This window comes from Musca vetustissima, unplaced genomic scaffold (genome assembly GCF_032173495.1).
Source record: "Musca vetustissima isolate MV318-11 ecotype Yass unplaced genomic scaffold, APGP_CSIRO_Mvet_v1 utg9169, whole genome shotgun sequence".
NCBI classification, from domain to species: domain Eukaryota; kingdom Metazoa; phylum Arthropoda; class Insecta; order Diptera; family Muscidae; genus Musca; species Musca vetustissima.
The window spans coordinates 225,493-250,732 of NW_026882708.1; the positions used below are offsets into that span (position 1 = coordinate 225,493).

Here is a 25,240-nt window from a genome sequence, read left to right on the forward strand (position 1 = left end):
TTATTAAATTATATACAATTACGGATTTTTTTCCATTTTGAGGTTATTTTTGTTTGAGCCAATTTTATGATCAAAACATCACATTGGAGGGTTGGTTGGTACCAATGAAAGAAATATTCTATTTCACTATTTTCACTATTAGGAATCTGTGCCCCCATTATTTATACCATATAATTGTCATTTAATAATATCCATAATTTTCTTAAATTTTTTTAATTGAAAAATAAAAATTGATTTTTTTTCAATTTTTCTTTTTTAGCTCAATTGATGCCACAATTCCCTGCCGGATTTCAAGGAACAACACTGCCAGCCTTTGCTGGTGGACCAGCTGCAAACTTTGGCAATTTCCGACCACAATTCTCAGTACCGGGTCAGTTATCGGCTAACAATACATCTAATGTAGGAGGAAATTAAGAAATTTGTAGTTCTATCTTTTTATTACAATAACTGGAAAAACACTTATATACATACATATATAAACAACAAATATATAATATATACGTACATACATACATCTTTCACAATAGGCTTGAAACATAACATTTTACAATACGTACATTTATTAATAAAAAAACAAACAATTTTTTAATAATAATAACTAAAAGACCAGACAATTTATTATGATGATTGTGCGTGTGTGTATGCGTTGCACAAATTGTGCAAGAATATTTTTACAAAAAAAATTAATGAAAAACAATTACCGATAAGATTCATATCTATTTGTAGTAGTCTTAGTATTGTGTATTTAAAAAACAACAAAATAATTTTATTTCGAATAAAATGTTTCGCTGCAACAACTACTTTTAGAAAAACCAAACAAACAAAAAACAAATGATTTTTTTGGTATTCGTGCATAAAATTAGTGTGGGCTGAAGAACCCTAATATATATAAATATATAAAACATTTCAAATAAATAAAAAATACATAATATTTTGAATAATTGTATTTTAATTTTTCTTCTTCTTGGACTTTTTGTGGTGAAAAGCCACCTCTAGAACAGGCTGAGATTTAGTTCGGGATGAGTATTATCTCGCCTTACCGTTAGTAAGGCCACAACACGTTCGACATAAGGTATTAATGCCCTTACAACATAATACTATATAAACTGTTTAAATATTTTCTCCACATCCATAAATCATAATCACTAATACCTGAAGAAATAAAAATAATAAAACAAAAATTAATTTAAACCCAACGGCGCTTTGTATTTAACGGCTTCAACTGTGACCAATGGACTCTGGCCATGCCTTTTGCCATACGCCGTTATCAAGCAGCTGATTTGGCTCTCTCTCTTCCCTAATGGTTGAGGTAATGATTTTACTGTCTCTAGATAATTGTTTATTAAATAAATTACAAAAAAATAAATAACAGACTCTCGATTGTTTTATTTATTAATTAAAAATTAAATAAATAAAAAAATCAATTAAATTAAGCACAACGGCGCTTTGAATTTAACGGCTTCAACAGTAACCAATTGACTCTGTGCCTGCCTTTTGTTATACGCCGTTACAATAGCAGTACTCACTAATCAAACAACTGATTTTACTCCCTCTCTCTCTTCCCCAATGATAAGGCAATGGTTTTACTGTCTGTTTATAATTGTTTATTAAATTAAATAAATAAATAACATAATCTCGATTGTTTTATCCATAAATTAACAATTAAATAAATAAAAAAAAATTAATTTGAACCCAACGCCGCTTTGTATTTAACGGCTTCCACAGTAACCAATTGACTCGGGGCAAGCCTTTTGCCATACGCCGTTATAATAGCAGTACTAACTAATCAATCAGCTGATTTGAAACTCTCTCTCTTTCCTATGAAGATAATTGTCAAAATAAAACAAAGTTGTTGTTGTTGCAGGTCAAAGAAAAAACTTGGCTGGTGAAAAGATATTTGTTTTTCGGGATTTTTGTTTTAATTTATTACAAATACAACAACACCGCCGACTACGACAAATAAAAACATGATCCATTTAACTGGACAAAATTACAATTCTCGTGATATAGTGCAAAATATATTCTCACCATTGATTGGTGTATTGTGTAGTCCCCATGCAGATGAGGTGTGTCACCGTAATAATTTGTCGTTTGCGGAATTGTTGCAACCCTTTGCCAAATTGCAAAATGATGGTAAGTAAGCAAATGGGTAAGAGGGAAATTTATTCCTTATTAATTCCTTTTCCCTTTGAATTGATGTTTAGCCCACTTTCGTGATGTGACGGGCACCAGTGTGTCCATACGTGGCCTGCGTTTGAATTTTTGCGATGTCGACTGGAGGCCACCACAAACGGTGCTGGCCCGTAAAATGCTCAATGAATCGGTGACAAATGCCCACAATGATAAAACGAAAATTTTACATTTATCCGATATCACTCTTGAAGTGCCCACATATGAGCCATGGTTTGAAAATTGGCGTGAAACATTTTTAACGGTGCAATTCCCAGCTGATCATGAATTCACCAGGCATCTGTTAAGCTGTCTTATCGTCTTGTCCAGCAGTGAACCGAATATTGTAGAAACCGCCCACAAACTATCGCAACGTGTCCATCAAATGCAGAGCATAACACCGGCACAAAAATTACCCAAATGGTTTCAATCGGCAGATGTTCTCAATAGTTATGTGGTACTACACGAAGGCGGTACTCAGGGTGATTTGTCCAAAGCTCAACAGGGCTATGAAATGCTCAAATCAACTTTTGGTGATGCAAAATGCTTCCTCATACAATTGAATTCCATGGATGTCCATGTGGGTGGGGGTGGTGAGGTGCCCGATTATTGGACACCATTTCTAAAACGGCAACCCAAAACGGGTGAGTCGGGTCAAAGTGCTGGTGGTGGTGGTAGTCTTGGTGATCCATTGAGTGGTCATAAAACACCACAAGATGGTGTATCAAGCATTGCCATGCCTGCTATGCAAATGTCTTTGCTTAGTGAGGCTGTCAACAGCACAACAGAGATGACCAGCAGCAGCAGCAGTGGTGCTGGTGCTGCTGATATGGGAAGCATATTACATCCCCTAAGTCCGGTACAAGAAAATGCCACAGAGGCCATAGTAAGTTGTTGGATTTGGCTTAAAGGCAAATATTTTATTTTAATTTCAATTTTTCCCCCTAGAATTCTAAATTTTCCATAAGTAGTGAAAGCATTGCCTCACAAACCATTAATCCAAATGTATGGATGGGTGATTTTGATGCGCCACATGGCCAGTGTTTAAATGCCATGGATGTGGAGAATATCAAACATTTTGTACAGGATTATGCGGTAAGGGCATTAATACCCTATGTCGAGCGTTTGGTGGGCATATTAACGGAAGCGGTAAGGCACTCAACATAATAGCATAGGGAGTTGACTAAAACTAATCGGGATTTTTTTTCAATTTATTAGGTCACCAACAAAAAGGGTGTGAGTAAGTCATTGCTCAGTGCCACCAAACGTTGGTTTGTAACCAGTAAACCCGGTGCAAGTGCCAGTAATCAAAATGCTGTTATGTAAGTCTAAGTTGTGATTTTTTCTTTGGGAATTTGAAACATCTCAAGTTTAGGTGAAAGTATTGAGGGGAACATCAAGCCTTCACCTCTTTCACCTACGTTGTAAAATTGCTTAATGTATTCATTGGATTTTGAGACCTCTTTCATTAATCTATTTTTTAATTTTTTCCCCTCTTTCATAGATATACCCATGAATCGGCCGAGTTACAGACCCGCAAACTGGGTGATCTCTATTTTATGTTTGGCCATTACAATATGGCCTTTCAGGCCTATCATCAAGCCAAGCGCGATTTCAATGCCGACTCGGCTTGGCAGTATTATGCTGGAGCTTTAGAAATGGCTGCCCTCTCAGCCTTTATGTTGGGAACGGCCAATCGCAAAACCTATGATTATATGGAGGATGCAATTGTTTGCTATTTGAATACCTGCAAGTATGTATACCCTAAAATCGATTTAATAATATTATAATTAATTCCGGTCTTCTTCCCCAGATTACAACAATTTGCCACCCGGGCCACTCTCCTGAGCATGGAATGTTTAAAAACGGCACGATTATACGGTGAAGCAGCTAAACAATTAATACGTATGACTAGTGAAGAATCAGATTTGCGTTCGGCCCTGCTATTGGAACAGGCGGCCTATTGCTTTTTGAACTCTACACCAGCCATGTATCGTACCTATGCCTTTCAAATTGTCTTATCTGGCAATCGTTATTCTCGTGCCGGTCAACGTAAACATGCCTATCGTTGTTATGCTCAGGCCTATCAGGTGTTCCAGCAAAAGGGTTGGAGTCTGGCCGAAGATCATATCCAGTATACAATGGCCAAACAGGCGTATATGTTGAAGAAATTGGAAGAGGCCAGTCGTTCGTTTGCCCATCTGCTAAGGCCGGGTAGTTTGCAAAATGGCCAACAACAATTGAGTTTTTTAAAAGAGTTTATACAAACGCAAAATGTGGGTAGAACTGGAATTGAGAATAGTGGGAATTGATAGTCATTGATCGGAAAATAAGAGAATTTCAGATGAGAGTACAAGTCCATCAATTTTTCTTTCAAAGTTTTCCTTTATTTAAATTTCAATTTTATTTTGTCTTCTATGGGTAGACCATAAATTGGAACTACTCCAAGCAGTTAGGACCGTTGAATCTACCAAAATTAAAGGCATAACCTTCAAGACTATAAATTTAAAAACATGGATTATAATTTCCTCAAATCAATGACTATTAACCCCCTTCCCTTTCTCTTGGTATTTTTCCCAATTCTAAAACTTCTTCTTTCCTTTTAATTTTGAAAAATTTAATTTTTAATAATAATTAATAATTATTTCTTAGGAATTTGTTAAACGCCACCCTGAAATGGGTTTAATACCACATGCATTGCCACAAGTAGTCCAAGATTCCATTAAGGTATTGACATTATCACCACCCACTGTGGTTACACCCCATTATATACCAGCCACAAATATTGACATTAATGTAAGTAAAAAAATTTATATAAAATTGTTAATGTCCGAACTAACCTCTCCCCCCTGATGTAAAGACTGATTTAAGCGATGAATCGATTTGGCATAAATTGGAGGAAATGATTGTGACCACAGCCTCGGCAAATAAACCATTGGTATTTAAACCATCACGTAGTTTATTTACCAAAGAAAATCCAACACTGGAATCACCATTGGCAGTGCAAGGAGGTAAGTTACGCAACATTCTATAGCAGGAGGTATTAAAGTGTAATTTTTTGTTTTCAGAACCCATTGAATTATCGGTGACCATAACCAACACCATTGGCTGTGGCATAATATTCAGTAATGCTGAACTTTTGTGGCGTCTTAAATTGGACAATGATGAGGAGCTGAATAATATGTGCCTGTATGAATCGACAACGGAAAATCTAAGTAAGTTTCTTAAGAAAGAACAACAGCAAAAAACTAGTAACGAAAGGATCAAATGATAGGTTGAAATTATGTGGGACCTATAGCTAGACCTGAACTGATTTAAACCAAAGTTGACATACGTAATTCTATACCCAATTCAATTGTCTATACAAAATTTCACGTCAATCGAACAATTTGGTGCCCCATTTGCACAAAAATCAATCGAAGTTATCTATGGAACCATTAAGTAAATCTTAACCGATTTAAATCAAACTTGACATTCTTGATTTTAGACTCAATTCAGTAATCCATGCAAAATTTCGAACCATTTGGTGCACTATTTACACGAAATCTGGCGAAGGTATGTATGGGACCTGATACTAAATCTGAACCGATTTTAAGCAAACTTGACATACGTAATTCCATACCTCATTTGGTGGCACATGCAGGATTTCGTGACAATCGAATCTTTTGGTGCGTCAAAAACATAAAATCCGACGAAGTTATGTATGGAACCTATAGCAAAATCTGAATCGATTCACTACAATCTTATCGTACGATATCCTAAACTTAATTCCGTAGTCTATGCAAAATTTCATGTCAATCAACCATTTGGTGCCCCATTTATACTAAATCGGTCGAAGTTATATAAGGGATCTATAGCAAAATCTGAACCGATTTAACGCAAACTTGACTTACTTCATTTTACACTCAATTCGCTAGCCTATGCAAGTTTTCATGTCAATCGAAGCAGTTGGTGCCCCTTTAAACACTAAATCGGTCGAAGTTATATATGGGATCTACAGCAAAATCTGAACCGATTTAAATCAAACTTGTCATACTTCATTTTAGACTCAATTTGGTAGCCTATGCAAAATTTCGTATAAATCGAACCATTTAATGCCCCATGTACACTAAATCGGTCGAATTTATTTGCGGGACCCAATGCTAAATTTAAACCGATTTGCATAAAATTTAATTATGTATCTTTTGTGATTATCTTTCCAATTTAAATACAATTTTTTGTTCGTTTATTTCCTTTTTTCCAGACACCACAGCTGTTAAGGCCGCCATCAAATCCGGCCCACCGCAATCTGTACAATTGGATGAAAAAGCTTCACAGACGCTGTATTTTAAATTGACACCCAAACTAACAGGGCGCCTTACAATTGTTGGTATTGTGGGCCAGGTGGCATCGGCCGTCGAACCCAATGCCGCTCTCTTGGGTTCATTACAATTTGAAACACAAATATTGAGGGCCGCTGGCAATAAGCCACCTGCATTTGATCAGAAACTAAATGTGCGAATCATACCCACCCTGCCATCGTTGAGTGTTAGCTTTTCGGCCATACCCAGTGATTTATTGGCCGGGGAAATAATACCCCTTACCGTATCGTTCCGCAATGAAAACATTAAACCCATTGAAGAAATCTATTTGGGTTGTGACAATCCACGTTGGCTAACGCTGCAGGATAAGGACGATAAGATACCATTGTCGCTGATGAGTTGTAAGTTGAACCAACAACAATAACAATTTTTTTTTATTTCATTAATTAACCTCTCACTAACATTGCAGCCATCAAGGACTTGTCCAATGAAAAATTGGTCAAAGACAAAGAAATCCGCCAACAACATGTATTCCGTTTATTTAGAAATAAACCCACACCGGCTTTGAAGGCTCAAGATTCCACCACTCTAACTGTGTGGCTACAAGCACCCTATGAAAAGGGTGAATTTACGTTGCGTTTATTATTCTATTATGCCCTGCCGTCAGAAAGCTCTGCTGCTGGTGGTAATTTTTTGAAATATCGTTTGGTCCGTCACAAATGGCAATTTAATATACACGATGGTTTACATGCCGAAGCCGCATGTGTCCTCAGTAATTCGGCAAATGGTGAATTGGGTATTAATCTGGAGGTCCGCAATGAAAATAAAATGCATCATCCCCTAATGGCGGAATTGTATGTCAATACGCTGGCCATGTATTGTGAAAAATTCCAGCTAAATAAGGATAAGCTATATGGTAAGTGTATAAACAATGACAAAGTACTTGCCCTGTAGGGAATGTTAATAGTAAATCACTACTGACTTGCAGGGATTTTTGGGTAACTGACCTTTTTAACTGACATGTATTTTTTTATTTTTAATTCGCCTTTTTAACAAAACATCTTTCTAATGCCGCCAAAATTTATTTGTAATAACCGAAAATTAACAAAACCAAGAAGAAGCATAAGAATGCTCAGCTGGCTGTTAACGTAAACAATGCTTCTTCTTCCTATTACATGAAATGTAGACAAGACAATACAAGGAGACATGTCGCCATAATACTCGACGAAAGCAATGCAAAACACTGCATTTTTCTTCAATAATTAATTGAATTTATTCTCCATTCGCATTTAAACACTTTAAAATTTCGTTTTCAAAAATAAAAAACGTCCCTTTTCGACCGCCAAAAATGTATAATAAAAGAAACGTAACAAGAATAAGAAGTATAACCATGCTCAGCTGACTACAATGCTTCTTCTTCATATTACATTATATATAGCCAAATTGTTGAATAGATGGAGACATGTCGTTGGTTTCAAAAGGACTGCATTGGGAAGAATAAAAATTCTCCCAGATCCTTTTTGCCTCCACATAGTGGTTAGAGATTATAAAGAAATCGGCCATACAAAATAAATTTTGTTTTGCCTTGTTTTCCTCTTCCAGCCATTAATCGTATGGAAATTTCTTCGGGTTTGCTTGGAGGTAAGTTTAGAAATAAAAACCATTTTTTAAATTAAAAATAAAAAATAATACATTGGAATTATTTCCAGAAAATTGTTTAAAACCCAGCAAAACGGCCAGTTACCAATGTCGCCTAATACCCAACAGCAGTGAATCACAAAATAAACCATTACCGGAAAATTTACTTAAATCACGTCTCTCCCATTTGCAAATGCAGCCAACCACCACCGCACAACAACAGCAACTTGAACATAATATACCAAAAATGTTTGAATTATATAGTTTCCTGGCCAATCATGAAACCGTGTACTTTAATGCCAGTATCACCACAGAAGAATTCAATAACATTGTGGCCTCATATGAACCACATACTACAGTGGCTATCTGCTGGACAGCAGCTATTGTACAAAATTCCATACAACGTCAGGCATATGGTCAACATTTTATCCAATTGAAAACCATATACGAAAGGCGTTCATGTCCATTGCAAACCGATGAAATTAAACAATTCAAAAGCCAGATGGATCGGGATCAGCAGCAACACTTAAATATACAACAATTTTGTGATAAACATCCAATGGAAATCAATAGGATATTATTGGCCAATATGGTGGAAATGGGAGATAAGGCGGCAACAACAATTGAACGTTATTTGCCATTTGGTGATGTGACGGGGACGGCCGGCGAAGATGATGACGATACGGATGATTTTTGGGAACCCAATGAAATGTATGTCGGCCAGAGATGTTTACTAGAAGATGAAGGGTTTTTGTTAGCAGGTAAGGCCTAATAAAAATGTTGTTGCAATAACTTAGAAGCCCCCCATATATTCCATTATTGTGTATAAGTTAACAATAAAGGTTAATTGTATTTCTATTCAAAAAAATGACAAAAACAAAAAAAAATTGTTTCAACGTTGAAAATGTATTTTTTTAATTCTTTGGTCAATGATAGTCGTTAAAATGGAAACAAATTAGTTTTTTTTTTCTAAAATAAAAAGAAAATGGGCAAGTATTCATCTATATTATAAAATATTTTTGAAAAAATGTGTAATTCCCTTTCCCAAAAAATAGTAGGGGAATACACATTTTTTCAAATTTTTATAATGTAGATAATTTTGAGACCATGCTACAAAATTTGTGCCTTAAGTTGCAAAACATTACTTAAACAAAAAAAAAAATAGTTTGTTTTTCTTTGAGGACATTAACTATGACTAGGTTTAAAAACAAAAAAGACACAAACATAAAATCAAGAAATTTGAATTCCGCATAAACCGCTCAAAAGTATGTAGTGTTGATGATTTCACCTAGCTGCCTTATGAACGTTTCTTGCTCATATACACCTTAAATGTGGCATACAGGACACGGGTACAGGCCACTGCAAAATAAAAACAATTAATCCAACTCATATTACAAAAAAGAAACACCGCACAACTCACCAATATTACCCAATGCACTGCCCATTAGGGCGCCCACAACATTCGGTATGGGATACGTTTGCCAATCACGATCCCAATCCAACGGTGAAACAATCGACCCGGCCCATGCACCCAAAATACCACCCAATGCATTATATTTAAATAGATTCAATGCCGTCTCTTCGGTTTTGGTAAGGAAATCGGGTTTCTCACAAAACCACACCTGTAGGGCACCACCACCGCCCAACAAAAATACCGTTGGCGACACCGATAGCAGCGTTAACAGCAACGACAGAACAAATGTTTGTTCATAATTCTGCAAGACCGGTGCTCCCAAGATAATACATATAAATCCATATAACACGGTGCACAGGAATTGCAACAGCAATCCCGATGCCAAATCTTTGGGTGTAAAATATGATGCCTTACGTTGTTTTTGTTTCTGTGTCAATGTAGCATCCTCCAAACGGCCATAGTAGAAGCACAAGATTACCTTCAGCATTTCACCCGTGAACACAATGGGTATAATTAGTGAATCCCAAAAGCTACCCAAATGTGTCCAATTTCGTCGATATTGCATATAAGTCATACATATTAGTATGACACCCAAACTAATAGAGACATGGAATAGTTGATGTTTGGTTTTCAATGCATCAAAACGTATGGCCATTTTTTATTTTTATTGTGTTTAGGGACTATGTGTGCCTTCCAGAACTACACTCCCGGTAACAAAGTGTGTGTGACCCACTTCTGTGTAACCTTTATTTGTAGTGTTATTCCGTTCCCGTTTTTTATTTAGTTCCTCTGATGTTGTATAACAAATTGTGTATCTAAAAATACATAAAATATTAAATTTTTATTGAATTTATTTAATTTTTTCTATATGAAAATAGATATGAACCTAAGTTTTTTTCTTCTCTTGGGGGTTGGTTTACACCAGAGTTGTGTAGATCGATTTTTGGCTCTTATTTGCCTATTTAAAATATGAAGTTGCCATACTGCAACGCCGTCACATTAACATGTGTGGGTATACCTTAAAGAAAAGCGTACATAGCAGTTTATAGCATGGTATAATTATTACAACGTAGGGCACGGCTACCAACTGATTACAATTTTTTCTCAAGGTGGCGTGTTCCATCACGATCCATGTCATATGTACTGTTACATTGTACATATGTACAGTACTAATTTTATGAATTCGGTCATCATAATTATTTTTGATTCTTGTAAAAAAGAATATAGAGATTAATTTAAAATTATTTTTCCATCGATTTTGAATTTGGGTTTCTTGATACGGTCTTTTATTTTTCTGAAAGAATGCAAGAAATGCAAGATGTTCATATCCTATTTAGGATAGTAGCATTAAATCTGCAATCTGTAAATTGTTATATGATCACGGAAAAAAATCGGGGCACAAAGGGTTAATAAGGGTTAGATTAGGCGAGTTTACTTGCGGCAATTCTTATCGTTCTCTTGCTTCATGCGTCTATACAAGGCAATTCGGTTGCAAACATATATTTTCTGAATTGAATTATTTTTTTCTGAAATGACACTACAAACAAAAACACAAAACGAATTGCCAGAAAATTGTCGGTATGAGCAATTTTTTTCCATTTCTATTCCCCTTAAAACCTGTCTCCTGCAAACGAATACATACCGCAAGTAAACTCGTCTAATCTAAATTGGGACATACAAAAGCAAATTGTGTGTATAGAAAAAACTGACAGAATGCATTTACTCGGAATTTTTTTTACTAAAATTTTAATGATTATTTATTTTAAAACACGTTTGGTGTAAATGTAGCCTAACATCGAACGATGAATAAAACGACAGATATATATTTTTTTTTTAATTTTGTTGACATATAAACAATTAAATTATATAGCAGCTTTGGTATATCAACTGATTTTCATTTATTGGATATTTTATTCAATGTAAATAGGCGTATAATGTCAATTTTTCCTTTAACGCATTTGATACAAACACACCCTATTGCCTGTAGTGGGTTAAACATGTATGCATTGCCAACGCCGCGATAATATAGTTTAACGCCGTTGTCGTTTTTTTACGACGGCTTTTAACTTTGAACTCGCGTCGTTTTGTCGTGTTTGTGTCGTTGCTGTAATTTTTTGCATATTTAACAAGAAGAAAATTATTTAAAACCAATAAAAATCCACTAACAAGTATTATAAATCCATAACATACCCTCTAAAGTTGTGATAAAGAAGAAAATATATGGAAAAAACGGCATAAAATTGTGTAAAAAAACCGAACGACGAAGCCATTGCGGCGGTGTATTGTATTTTTGTGTGTATGTGTGCGTGTGGTACAACAACACAATTACATCAATTATTCTTTTTTCTCGTTGCGGTAAAGAATAAAGTGATTTTAAGAATATTTGTGGCTTAAAAACGGTGAAAAATTGAGTTACAAAATGACTTCGCCATCGCCGGCGAATAGTCCAATGCCACCACCACAGGCACCAAGCCCAATGGGACCACCTTCACAAAGTCCGGCACCCTCGCCATCACCACACAGTCCGTATCCACCACATCCGGGACAACAGGGCCCCGGTGGGCCACCGGGTCCACCACAAGGGCCTAGTGGTCCACCACAAGGACCTCCGCATGGTCCACCACAAGGTCCGCCCCATGGTCCACCACATATGCAGGGACCTCCACCGGGACCAGGACAACATGGCCCACCGCCACCTGGTCACCCCGGTGCTCCATATGGTCATCCCATGCAACATGGTCCACCACACGGCCCGCCTCATGGAGCTCCCCAACATGGTCCAATGTCAACACAACAGCACGGTGTTGTGTCACAACATGGTCCTCCACCTCCCGGCCAACATGGACCGCCAGGAGCACAAGGTGGTCCACCACAAGGGCCTCCCATGAATCACGGGCCTCATGGTGTACCACCGCATGGAGTACCACAACAGCAGCCGGGTGGTCAAGGTGCGCCACCCCATCTCAATGGTCCGCCTGGTCAAGGCCCACCCGGTCCCCAGGGCCATCATATGCCACCACATCATCAACCAATGGGTAGGTGAACATTATTTTAAATTGCAATGTTTTGTTTTTTTTTTACTTTTTGTTGTTTATTTTTAAAGGTCCCCACATGGGTATGCAAATGCCACCTCAAGGTCCCAATATGCCACCAATGGGTTTCCAACATGGCATGCCACCAAATGTAAGTAAAAAAAAATCGAATTCTTTAATAACTATATCCTATTTATTTACAACATTCTACAAAACATATTTTATTTATTTAAATTCAAATTCAGTAATTTGATCGGCTTCGGCTATCAACTGTTGCACATCTTTTAAAAGTTCCTCGGTACAGGCACATATCAAGTCAGGTTTCATAATATCAAAATTGCCACCTTTAGTGTGCTTTATAACACCACCAGCTTCAGTTAGTATAACAGCTCCGCCAGCAATATCCCATGGTTGTAAATCTTCAACATGAAATGTTTGAAAACGGCCGCAGGCCACATAGCATAGGGTCAATGCAGCACAGCCAATACCACGAGTTCTATACAAATAAAAAATTTTTGACATTATAGATTATTTTTTTTTTCGATGAAATTCTTGTTCTGAAAGAACCAAATTTACCCAGTGGCATTTGATGCCAATTTCGCCAGACGTTTCACATTTTTATCGCGAACCCGTGGAGCATGAATCAGCGATACTTCAAGAGCCACAACGGCATTGTTAATCTGAAAATTAAAAAAAAAAATGAAAATGATATCCAATTTCCTCGGAAAGCTAAAACTTGATTTTCCCTAAAACGAGTAATCGGAAACTTCAATTATTCGAAAATGAAGAAATTTACCGAACACCAATATGGCGTTAATTTTAATTTCCGAACTTATAAAACCAGCTTAAATTCTAAGACGATGGAGTTATTTCCGATAATTTTGGTATTTTGAAGATTTTATTTCGGCCTAATTGGCTGTAATTTTATATTATGGGTTCTCATTGGGTAGCAAAATTTCCTATCAAAAATTATAAATATCGGTCAATATTTTTTTCTTACCAAAAAATTATTAATAACGGTTCAGATATTGGTATAGCTCCCATATAAAAATACCCCGATTTTCGAAATTATGAATATTTCCGGGACGGTTTCTTCCGATTCGGTTCTAATTTGATATTTTTGGTTCTTATTGGGTAGTAAACCTTACTACCAAAAATTATTAATATCGGTCCATATGTTAGTATAGCTCCCATACAAAAATATCCCTAATTTTCGGAATTTTGAAGATTTCAGGGCCGGTGTTCAATCGATTTGGCTGTAATGTAATATTTTGGGTCCTCGTTGGGTAGCACAACTTCTTACCAAAAATAATAAATATCGGTCAACTTTTAGGTATAGCCCCCACATAACGGTACCCCTATTTTTTGATATTTTTAGGTTTTTAGACACTTTTTTTTTAAACCGAATTGGCTATAATTTGGTAGTTTACGTTCTCGTTAGATGGGAAATCATCCCACAAAAAATTATAAATATCGGTCCATATCTTGATATAGCCCCCATACAAAAATACCCCTAATTTTCGGAAGTTTGCGGATTTCGTCGATAGTTTTCTACCGTTTTGGTAGAAACATCGTTCCACTTTCTGGTATAACCCCAATATAACCGAATCTCCAATTTTTTTATGTTCGTTTAATTTTTTAACCGAAATGGCTGTAACTTGGTATTCTGGGTTATCATGGGGTAGTAAGTGTCTCTACCGAAAATTGTCAACATTAGTTCATCTTTACCTTTCGATTTTGCCGATTTTTTACATGTTTTTTTAGGTCTTAGGCGTTTTTTCCAACCGAAGTGACTGAAATGAAATATGCCACTTCATGGGTATAACAAATCGACATGTTCTAGCGAAGTTTTCTCTTTGTAATTTACCAAACCCAAATTTAACTCCAAAGTTTCATATTTTTTCCAGTGTCCGATTTTCTAATACAACTTCAAATTTTGTTTTATCATTTGCATTAGAAAAATTTTGAATGTCGTCTGTCAGGTTTTTCTACTCCCTCTCCACAACTTCAGATTTCGTTTTATCATTTGCATTAGAAAACCTTGAGAAGGGTCGTCTGTCAGGTTTTTTCAACACCCCTACTTCATTCTACAAAACTTTTCTGTTTATATTCTTTATGGTTTTAATCTAAACACACGCCAGAAAATATGACATGGCAAATACCATATCCCCATAGCGCATTGTCTAGATATCAAAGCTGTATCGCCTTGGCCTAAAAAAAATTCAGAATAAAACCTTAACCTTAAAGATTAGATGGTAATGGTGGTAGGATGGGGGTTGGGGACTATTATCACAAAATCATATGACGATGATAAGAAATAAAATCAAATTTTCCACAACTTACCGAATTAACCTTGCTAACATGTATCCGCTCACCATTCAAATACGCACCATGACCCTTCCAAGCCGAAAACATTTCATTTAATATTGGATTATAGACAATACCAGCCACCAGCTGTTTCTTAATCGCCAATCCCACCGAGATACAACAATGGGGAATTTTATTGATGAAATTTGTTGTACCATCGATGGGATCTATAATCCATGTTGAATCATCGGTAAGTTCAGCCAATCGCTTACTCGCCGCCGATTCTTCTTCACCAATAATTTTTGATTCGGGAAAGGCATCCTGCAGTCCCTTAATTAGTAAATCTTCAATTTGTTTATCATAAACGGTAACCAAATCATAAAATGCCGATTTGACTTCAAAATTTGTTGCCTTCGCATTGAAACCTTCACGCATTACATGGCCACATTTAATGACCAAGCTCAAGGCAACATCGTAATAGATTTTCAATTGTTCATCTGAAACGACGGGTGCTGGAGACATGTTTTGGGAATGTTTGTTTTGGTTTTCGTTTTTCAAGTTATTTATTTATTTTTGTTTGCTATAACAAGTTTTCTTTGTTACGTAGTTAGGGCTGGCTGGTGTCGTCCGCCTTCTTTGCTTGAGCAATCTTTATAAACTAGCGTGAAATAGGAAATAATCAACCAATAGATGCACAGAGAGAGAGTGAGAGAGGAAAATGAAACAAACGAAACGAAAAAAAAAAAAATATTTAATAAAATATGTAGAACAGCGATAGTGATTAGGGTTGCCAAATGTAAGATACACACATACATGTTGTTGGTGAGGAGAAGCAGCGTCGATCATGAGATTAATATTTTAAAATGTAATCTCCTCAATTTTTGAAATTAGTTTTTTAAAAATTTAGTATTTCTTAGTATTTCTACACAATGGCAACCCTATACGTATTTATTGAATATATATCATATTACTCTTTCTCTATTGTGCGCTATGAGAGCTTTTGTTTTGATTTGTGTTTCTTTTATTTTTTTGTTGTTATTTTTTATTACGACGATGACAAAAATTTAATGGAAAGCTTCAAATTTTCAATTGATGATTTTCAAATCAAGAATCAAATTGTAAACAGAAAAAATGCATTGTTTAACTTAAGAATTAAAAAAAAGTAAATAGTTCGGTTGGACGAAATGCGGCAAATTGTCAATATGAAAAAAACCTGCAAATTTGGGCGTCTCGTCACACCTAAAGGTGGACCGACGGTTTACTTATTGCCCCCGATTTTCGGAATTATGAATATTTCCGTGACGGTTTTCTTCCGATTCGGCTCTAATTTAATATTTTTGGTTCTCATTAGGTAGCAAAACTTACTACCAAAAAATATAAAAATCGGTCCATATTTTGGTGTACCTCCCATATAAAAATATCCTCACGATTTTCGGAATTGTGAATATTTTCGTGACGGATTTCTTTCGATTCGTCTCTAATTTGATATTTTTGGTTCTCATTGGGTAGCAAACCTTACTACCAAAAATTATTAATAACGGCCCATATAAAAATTCCCCCCGATTTTCGGAATTATTTAATTTAATATTTAGGGTTCTCATTGGGTAGCACAAATCGTTACCAAAAATTATAAATATTGGTCCACTTTTTTGTATAGGCCCCATATTACGGTAACCCTAATTATTTTTTTAAATATCTTAGACACTTTTTTTAACCGATTTGGCTATAGTTTGGTAGTTTACCTTCTCTTTAGATAAAAAATTCTCATTGTATAGCTAAATTTACTATCAAAAATTATAAATATTCAAATTTTAGGTATAGGCCCCCACATAACGGTATCCCTATTATTTGATGTTTTACGAATTTTGGACTTGGTTTTTAAACCGAATTGGCTGTAATTGGGCATTTTAGTTTCTCGTTAGATGACAGTCAATTCGATTTAGAAATTGTGTTCAAAAGTCCTCAAAATATCAAAATTCGAAAGTCCTCAAAATGGCGAAATTGTACCCACGGCCATGGATGTATCATAAACGAACTATGCATGACATTAGACCAACGCATTTGCCGATGTAGAGGTCGTTATCCCCAGTAGAAGAGACGACTGTGGAACCGTAGAAACCTCGCCTGGACGGTCTGGCTTTTATACAAACGGATCCAAGATGAAAGAAGGTACAGCAGGGGCTGGTGTCTACTGTGAAAGGATAGGCCTTGAGTTTACTTACAAGTTGTATAGCAAGCTGAAATATTCGCGATTTGGAAGGCAGCTGAAGCTGATAAAAAGTCTAGATGACAGAGATCGTCGAAACGGTGACTATCTTTGTGGATAGTCAGGTTGTTCTTAAAGCCACCAAATCCTGTAACATGAAGTCTAAGGTCGTCCTCGAGTGTACAGCAGAGTAGTAGCTATCGGCAGTGCTAGGACACTGTAATGAAAAAGCAGACGAACTAGCTCTAGACGAGGATCTCAATACACATATCTAGCAATCGATGAGTCAATCAATCATTTTTTAAAAGAAAAAACATCCCACCCCCAGCTCTGTTGTAAGGCGTGGATTTTTAAAGAATTAAATATCCCATCCCAGCTCAGCTATAAGGCGTGGATTTTGAATGAAAAACAAAACATCCCAGGAGAGCTCAGCTAAAAGGATGGATTTTTAAAGAAAAAAAAAACAGCCCAGATCAGAAAAAGAAAAATATCCCAGCCCAGTTCAGCTATAAGTCGTGGATTTTTAAAGAAAAAAAAAAATCCAGCCCAGATCAGAAAAAGAAAAATATCCCAGCCCAGTTCAGCTATAAGTCTTGGATTTTTAAAGAAAAAAATTCCAGCTCAGCTTTAGGGCGTGGATTCTTAAAAAAATATTCCAGCACAGCTCAGCTGTAAGGCGTGGATTCTTAAAAAAATATCCCAGCTCAGTTCAGCTTTATAGCGTGGATTTTTAAAGAAAAAACAATATCCCAGGCCAGCTCAGAAAAAAGAAAAAATATCCCATCCAAGCACAGTTGTAAGTTGTGGATTTTTAAAGAAAAAAATATCCCAGGCCAGCTCAGAAAAAAATATCCCAGCTTAGCTCAGAAAATAGGAATAAAATATCCCATCCAAGCCCAGCTATAAGGGGTGGATTTTATATCCCAGGACAGCTCAGCTAAAGGGGTGGATTTTTAAAGAAAAAAATATCCCATCAAAGCCCAGCTATAACACGTGGATTTTTAAAGAAAAAAAAAAAAACAAAATATCCAATCCCAGTCGTGAATTTTTAAAGACCAAAAATATGCCATAATAAAGAGAAGAATAAAAGAATAAAACATCCCATCCCAGGCGTGGATTTTTAAAGAATAAAATATCCCATCCCAGGCGTGAATTTTTGAAGAAAAAAATATCCCAGGACAGCTCAGCTATAAATAAAAGATAACCCATTCCAGCTCAGCAATAGGGCGTGGATTTTGTAACAAAAAATATCCCATTCGAGCTCAGCTATAAGGACTGAATTTTTAAAGAAAAAAACATCCCAGTTCTGAAACTTGATTAACTTGATTTAAATTCCCTGGATATGCAAGGCGGAATGTATTGTTTTATTTATAAAATATACTTGAAAAAATCTTCTTTTTCACTTTTCATCCTCCCCACCTCCAACAGTCTTCGTTTGATCTGCTTTACGTATTAGACTTTCAATTTCGCCACGTAATTTCTCAGTACTGGCACATATTAGATCGGGTTTCATTATATCAAATGTCCCGCCATATGGATGTGTTACCACACCCCCAGCCTCTTTGATCAACAAATAACCGGCAGCACAATCCCATGGATACATGTCCTCAACATGATAAGCATCTAGATGACCTGCAGCAACCATACACAGCGAGTCGACAACACATGAATATGAAAGTAATCTGAAATAAAAAAAAAAACACAATAAACTATTCTCGGTGTCTAAATAATATATAAATTTTGATAAGCCAACTGCAATAAATTCTAATAAAAATGCGTTGTTTGCAGCAGCTGATTTGATCACGGCAATAATTAAATGTCCCACTTTTTAATTCATATTATGTGTGGTTCTATGGCGCATATTTACCCAGATCATAAAGGAGAATTGTAAATTACAATTCTCGTAAAGATAACATGCTGGTCGTTGGTTGTGTCTTACCTTCTTGATTGAGCCCCAATATAATAAATCCGTTTAATATGTTTATCCCGAATGTTGGAGGCATGTAACAATGAGACCTCATAGCCAACATTTGCATCATTCACCTGCAATAAAATTATTTAAATTTGGCTCAAATAATTATCTATGAACAAAAAAATGCAGAACATCTCAAGAAATCGAATTGAGGAGGTTGCGAAGTTGCGAACGAGCTGGACGATTCAAAGGAACTATTATGCTAAAGAAACGAACCGATCCGATTCTTCATCTAGTTCATTTTCTCGTTCTCTCGTCCACCTAGTTCCAAATGTGAACAAAAGAACTCATCGAAACTTTTTGCAAAGCGAAACGAAAAATATCGAACTGCAACGAGATTCCTCCCTCAACTTTAGGCAAGATGCATTGTGTTGTTTTTCTTTGTTTCTCTTACCCTTTCACATTGACTAACTCCGATCCGTTGACCATTACAAAATGCTCCCTGATGCAATTTAGTCGTATAGATTTTACCCTGAGCCGGTGTATTGACAATACCCAGCACTATTTCTTTATTTATGGCCAAGCCAATGGAAACACATGTATGCGGGATTTGTTTAATAAAATTCGATGTACCATCGATGGGATCAATAATCCATGTCGGATCATTTGTCAACTCCTTGCAGATATTATCATTTTTTGCCGTATCCTCTTCGCCAATAAATTTATGTTGTGGATATTTTTTTAAAATTTCCGACCATAAGAATTCCTCAATACGATTATCATAATCGGTGACCACATCATAGAAATCACTTTTAATATTGACACACTTGGAGGCTTTATTATAGCCTTCCATTAGGATTTCACCGGCCCGCAAGGCCAGTGGATAAATGAAATCATACAATTCATTTATAATGGCTTGACTGGTCATGTTTTTTCTTGTTTTTTGTAGATAATTAAAATCACAAAATAATTAACAACAACAAAAATGCAATTGCTGGCTGGCTGACGGGCTTGGGGTTTTTTTGTTCTGCTCCGTTGCTGCGTTTTAGACGTCTTTATGCCAACAATGTTTTGCAAATACTGACAAGATTTTTAAAACAGCAATTGAAACAGAAAACAGCAATTGTTTCTCTTCGAATTCCGAAACAGGTTTTTATTTTGTTTTTTTATTTTATTTTGTTATTATTAAAGTTCTCTCTCTTATCATGGGGCAGGGTATATGTATGTCGTCATAGCCTTTGTAACTCTTCTCATTTTTTTTTAAATCCGAACCGGTATTAAAAAAAAATATCCTCAGGCCTCTGAAAATATTTTTAACTTTACATTTTTTCTATTTTTCTTTTAGGGTCCACCCACAGGCCCCCCAGGCCAAGGTCCACCCGGTCCACCGCCTGAACGTGCTGGACAAGAAAACTTGCATGCACTGCAACGGGCAATCGATACAATGGAAGAAAAGGGTCTGCAAGAAGATCCCCGCTATACCCAACTGCTGGCCATTAGGGCCACCTCGAAACATCAACACCTGACCAGTAATCAGATTAATATGTTGCGCACCCAAATAACAGCATATCGTCTGTTGGCGCGCAATAAACCCATTTCGCTGCAAATGCAACAGGCATTCCAGCAGGCGGCACAACAGCAAGCGGCCGCTGTCGCTGCTGCCCAGCAGCAACAACAACAGCAGCAACAACAACAACAGCAGCAGCAACAACAACAGCCGCCAAATACCATACCAGGACATCCAGGTGTTCCAGGTCCGGCACCATGTCCTCCAGTACCACCCCAACAGCAGCAGCCGCCCCAACAACCAGGTCAACCGGCGGCTGGTACACCACCACAATGTTCGACACCGCCAGCCTCTTCACCATATGGCCAACCACCAAATGCTGTTGGTGGTGGTAAAATGCAACCACCACCTCATCTCCAACAACAGCAACAAATGCCACCCGGTATCGGGGTAGGTCCACCACAACAGCCGCAACCACCAAATGTCCAAGATATGCATCAAATGCCGAATGGTGGTGGTAAACCACCGGGTATTGGTGGTCCACCGATGATGGGAATTGGTGGCGGTCAGCCACCCATATCATCCCCCATGCCTGGAACTATGGCCGCCCAGGGCATACGACCCCCCGGTCCCGGTGTTGTGGGTATGCCACCACAAGGTGTACCCAAACATGGCGCCCCACCACCACAACAACCAATGCCCAAACCAAATCGCATTACCACCGTTGCCAAGCCCCAGGGCTTAGACCCCATTGTCCTCTTGCAGGAAAGGGAAAATCGCATTGCATCACGCATCGCCCTGCGCATGCAGGAATTACAACGCTTGCCGGCAACAATGCCCGAAGATTTACGCCTGCAGGCTGCCATCGAATTGAGGGCATTGCGCGTTCTGAATTTCCAACGTCAGCTAAGAACCGAAATTGTCCAGTGTACCAGACGTGACACCACCTTGGAGACGGCCGTCAACATCAAGGCCTACAAACGTACCAAACGTCAAGGTCTACGTGAGGCCCGTGCCACCGAAAAGTTGGAAAAACAACAGAAGCTCGAGGCGGAACGTAAACGTCGCCAGAAGCACCAGGAGTTCCTGGCAGCTGTCCTCCAACATGGCAAAGACTTCAAGGAATACCATCGCAACAACAAGGCCCAGCTGGCCAGAATCAATAAGGCCATCATGAACTATCACGCCAATGCGGAGAGGGAACAAAAGAAGGAACAGGAACGCATCGAAAAGGAACGTATGCGCCGCTTGATGGCCGAGGACGAGGAGGGCTATCGCAAACTTATCGATCAAAAGAAAGACAAACGTTTGGCCTTCCTGCTATCCCAGACCGACGAGTACATCAGCAACCTGACCCAGATGGTCAAGCAGCACAAGGACGATCAAATGCGCAAGAAGGAGGAGGAGCACAAACGTCTGCTGCAATACAAAAAGGAGCTGTTGATGAGCGGCGAATACATGAGCATCGACGACACCTGTATTGCTGCCGATCTGCATGTGACCGTGGTCGAAACGGCCACGGGTAAGAAATTGACCGGCGAAGAGGGCCCCCTCTTGAAGAATTTAGGCAAATGGTTGGAACAGCATCCCGGCTGGGATTGGGCCGAGGACGATGAAGAAGTCAAGGAGGAAGAGAAGGCTAAAGAAGAGGCTAATGCCAAGGAGAAGACAAATGCCGATGGTTCCAAGAAATTGGGAACGGAAAATGAGGACGATCCTCGCAGCGAAGAGGAGGTCAAGGCCTTGATCCAGAAAGTCAAGGTCGAGGACGATGAATATCGTACGGAAGAGCAAACCTATTACAGCATTGCCCATACCATACACGAAAAGGTCACCGAGCAGGCCAGTATTTTGGTCAACGGCAAATTGAAGGAATACCAAATCAAGGGTCTCGAATGGTTGGTCTCGTTGTACAACAACAATCTGAATGGTATTCTGGCCGATGAGATGGGTCTGGGTAAGACCATTCAAACCATTTCGCTGGTCACCTATTTGATGGATCGCAAAAAGGTGATGGGACCGTATCTGATTATTGTACCGCTGTCCACGCTGCCCAATTGGGTACTGGAATTTGAGAAATGGGCACCCTCGGTGGGTGTGGTAAGCTACAAGGGATCACCGCATGGTCGTCGCCTGCTTCAAAATCAAATGAGGGCCACCAAGTTTAATGTTCTGCTCACCACCTACGAATACGTGATCAAAGATAAGGCGGTGTTGGCCAAGATCCAATGGAAATACATGATCATCGATGAGGGTCATCGTATGAAGAATCACCACTGCAAGCTGACACAGGTCTTAAATACCCATTACATTGCTCCGTATCGTCTGCTGTTGACCGGTACACCACTGCAAAATAAACTGCCCGAATTGTGGGCCCTTTTGAATTTCCTTTTGCCCTCGATTTTCAAGTCATGCTCGACTTTCGAACAGTGGTTCAATGCCCCCTTCGCCACAACCGGTGAAAAGGTGGAATTGAATGAAGAAGAAACCATTTTGATTATTCGTCGTCTGCACAAGGTGCTGCGTCCCTTCCTGCTGCGTCGTTTGAAGAAGGAAGTCGAACATCAGCTGCCCGACAAGGTGGAATACATCATTAAATGTGACATGTCCGGTTTGCAGAGGGTGCTCTACAAGCATATGCAGAGTAAGGGAGTGCTGCTCACTGATGGCTCCGAGAAGGGTAAACAGGGCAAGGGTGGTGCCAAGGCCCTCATGAATACGATTGTACAGTTGCGTAAACTCTGCAATCATCCGTTTATGTTCCAACACATCGAGGAGAAATTCTGCGACCATACCGGTGTGCATGGCATGGTGTCGGGTCCAGATCTATACCGTGTTTCGGGTAAATTTGAACTACTCGATCGTATTTTGCCTAAGCTGAAGGCCACCGGGCATCGTGTCTTGCTCTTCTGTCAAATGACCCAGTGCATGACCATCATCGAAGATTATCTTAGCTGGCGTCAGTTTGGATATTTGCGTTTGGACGGTACCACCAAGGCAGAGGATCGTGGTGAACTGCTGCGCAAGTTCAATGCCAAGGATTCGGATTATTTCGTGTTCTTGCTGTCAACTCGTGCCGGTGGTTTGGGTTTAAATTTGCAAACAGCCGATACTGTGGTAATTTTCGATTCCGATTGGAATCCGCATCAAGATTTGCAGGCCCAGGATCGTGCCCATCGTATTGGTCAGCGCAACGAGGTGCGTGTGCTACGTCTGATGACGGTGAATTCGGTTGAGGAGCGTATTTTGGCTGCGGCCCGTTACAAGCTGAACATGGACGAGAAGGTTATTCAGGCCGGTATGTTCGATCAGAAATCGACAGGCAGTGAACGTCAGCAGTTTTTGCAAACCATTTTACATGCCGACGATGGCGATGAGGAGGAAGAGAACGAGGTGCCCGATGATGAAATGATCAATATGATGATTGGTCGCAGCGAAGAAGAGATTGAGTTGTTCAAGAAAATGGACGCGGAAAGGAAGCTGGAAGATGAGCGACTGCATCCCGGACGTGAGCGTTTGATTGATGAGTCGGAGCTGCCCGATTGGTTGACCAAGGACGATGAAGAGGTTGAACGTTGGCACACCTATGATGAGGATACCATATTGGGTAAGATGATGGGATGGGATGGAGGAGGATGAGGTTAGAATTTAATTTTGATTTTTGTTTCAGGTCGCGGCTCACGTCAACGCAAGGAGGTTGACTACACCGACAGCCTTACCGAAAAAGAGTTGCTGCGCGCCATCGACGATGGTGTGGAGTTCGACGAAGAGGACGAAGAGGAGGAGGCCAAACGTAAGAGGCGTAAACGTAAAAATCGCAAAGACGATTCCGATGACGACTCGGTGGTGGGCCAGACCATTAAACGCAGACGTCGCCAAAATATCGACAAGAAAATGAAAAAGCAAATGAACAAAATCATGTCGGCCGTCATCAAGTACACGCACGATGACGGCCGCATTCTGTCGGAACCGTTTATGAAATTACCCTCCAGGCAGCGACTGCCCGATTACTATGACATCATCAAACGTCCGGTGGACATTAAGAAAATACTGCAACGCATTGAAGATTGCAAATATGCCGATTTGGATGATCTGCAAAAGGACTTCGTGCAATTGTGTCAGAATGCCCAGACCTACAACGAGGAGAATTCGCTCATCTATTTGGATTCGATTGAGCTGGAGAAGGTGTTTGTTAATGCTAGGCAGCGTATAACTGCAGCAGCAGCTGCCCATGCTTCATCTTCGGCTGGCGATAGTGGAGGAGGTGGTGGCGGCGGCGCATCTGATAATTCCGAAAACGAAGAGGAGGAAACCCAAGATAATTCCGATGATGAAGAAATTGCCACAACCTCAGCGGCAGCGGTAAAAATGAAGCTGAAACTAAATAAATCGGTTGCTGCCGCCCCAAGTACACCATCTACGCCCACACCTTCCGCAGCGGCAGCGTCCGTTAGTGCTTCGACAAGTAAAAAACAGACACGGCGAAAACGTTCACAGAAGAAATATACCATATCGGATGATGATGACGATGATATGGATTAGCTACCACTGGGAGTGGTATTCTCATTGCAACAACGGGAGCAGCAACGGCAACATAATAATGAACCTTAAGCAGCGTCGTCATGTGTGAATTCTAAGGATTCCCATTCGATTTATTTTCTTTTTTCTCACTTCTCCTTTCATTCATTGTGTTTTTAATTTATCCAAACCCCGCTTTTTAAAGTAGAAATAGTTTTCCTATATTTTTATTCTCC

At 38.7% G+C, this 25,240-nt stretch overlaps 6 protein-coding genes across 6 annotated transcripts in view; 3 read left to right on the forward strand and 3 right to left on the reverse strand.

Moving 5' to 3' along the window:
* LOC133329363 (chromodomain-helicase-DNA-binding protein Mi-2 homolog) overlaps positions 1–414 on the forward strand; it is a 44,904-nt gene extending 44,490 nt beyond the window's left edge. Inside the window, exon 6 of the mRNA XM_061537840.1 lies at positions 260–414. Coding sequence (XP_061393824.1) covers positions 260–414 — 155 coding nt within the window. The remainder of the gene's footprint in view (positions 1–259) is intronic.
* A 1,547-nt stretch (positions 415–1,961) lies between these two features.
* Positions 1,962–8,880, forward strand: LOC133329355 (trafficking protein particle complex subunit 8). The gene is made up of 13 exons (XM_061537832.1): positions 1,962–2,133; positions 2,205–3,055; positions 3,118–3,318; positions 3,388–3,491; positions 3,674–3,922; positions 3,983–4,445; positions 4,822–4,965; positions 5,030–5,180; positions 5,238–5,384; positions 6,413–6,871; positions 6,940–7,386; positions 8,073–8,115; positions 8,199–8,880. Exons 1-13 carry the CDS (start codon positions 1,968–1,970, stop codon positions 8,878–8,880), a joined length of 4,107 nt encoding a protein of 1,368 aa, XP_061393816.1. The 5' UTR covers positions 1,962–1,967.
* Positions 8,881–9,399: 519 nt separating this feature from the next.
* Positions 9,400–10,190, reverse strand: LOC133329347 (uncharacterized). The gene is made up of 2 exons (XM_061537822.1): positions 9,529–10,190; positions 9,400–9,467 (listed from the first exon to the last, which is right to left on the reverse strand). Exons 1-2 carry the CDS (start codon positions 10,175–10,177, stop codon positions 9,406–9,408), a joined length of 711 nt encoding a protein of 236 aa, XP_061393806.1. The 5' UTR covers positions 10,178–10,190; the 3' UTR covers positions 9,400–9,405.
* Positions 10,191–11,906: 1,716 nt separating this feature from the next.
* Positions 11,907–25,075, forward strand: LOC133329365 (ATP-dependent helicase brm). The gene is made up of 4 exons (XM_061537841.1): positions 11,907–12,557; positions 12,626–12,705; positions 20,325–24,093; positions 24,157–25,075. The coding sequence occupies exons 1-4, from the start codon at positions 11,942–11,944 to the stop codon at positions 25,026–25,028; spliced, it is 5,337 nt and encodes a 1,778-aa protein (XP_061393825.1). The 5' UTR covers positions 11,907–11,941; the 3' UTR covers positions 25,029–25,075.
* Positions 12,780–15,383, reverse strand: LOC133329362 (uncharacterized). Its single transcript, XM_061537839.1, has 3 exons — positions 14,898–15,383; positions 13,131–13,234; positions 12,780–13,050 (listed from the first exon to the last, which is right to left on the reverse strand). Exons 1-3 carry the CDS (start codon positions 15,381–15,383, stop codon positions 12,780–12,782), a joined length of 861 nt encoding a protein of 286 aa, XP_061393823.1.
* LOC133329366 (inositol monophosphatase 1-like) lies at positions 18,467–19,921 on the reverse strand. Its single transcript, XM_061537842.1, has 3 exons — positions 19,434–19,921; positions 19,007–19,110; positions 18,467–18,749 (listed from the first exon to the last, which is right to left on the reverse strand). The coding sequence occupies exons 1-3, from the start codon at positions 19,905–19,907 to the stop codon at positions 18,467–18,469; spliced, it is 861 nt and encodes a 286-aa protein (XP_061393826.1). The 5' UTR covers positions 19,908–19,921.
* Positions 25,076–25,240: the final 165 nt, after the last annotated feature.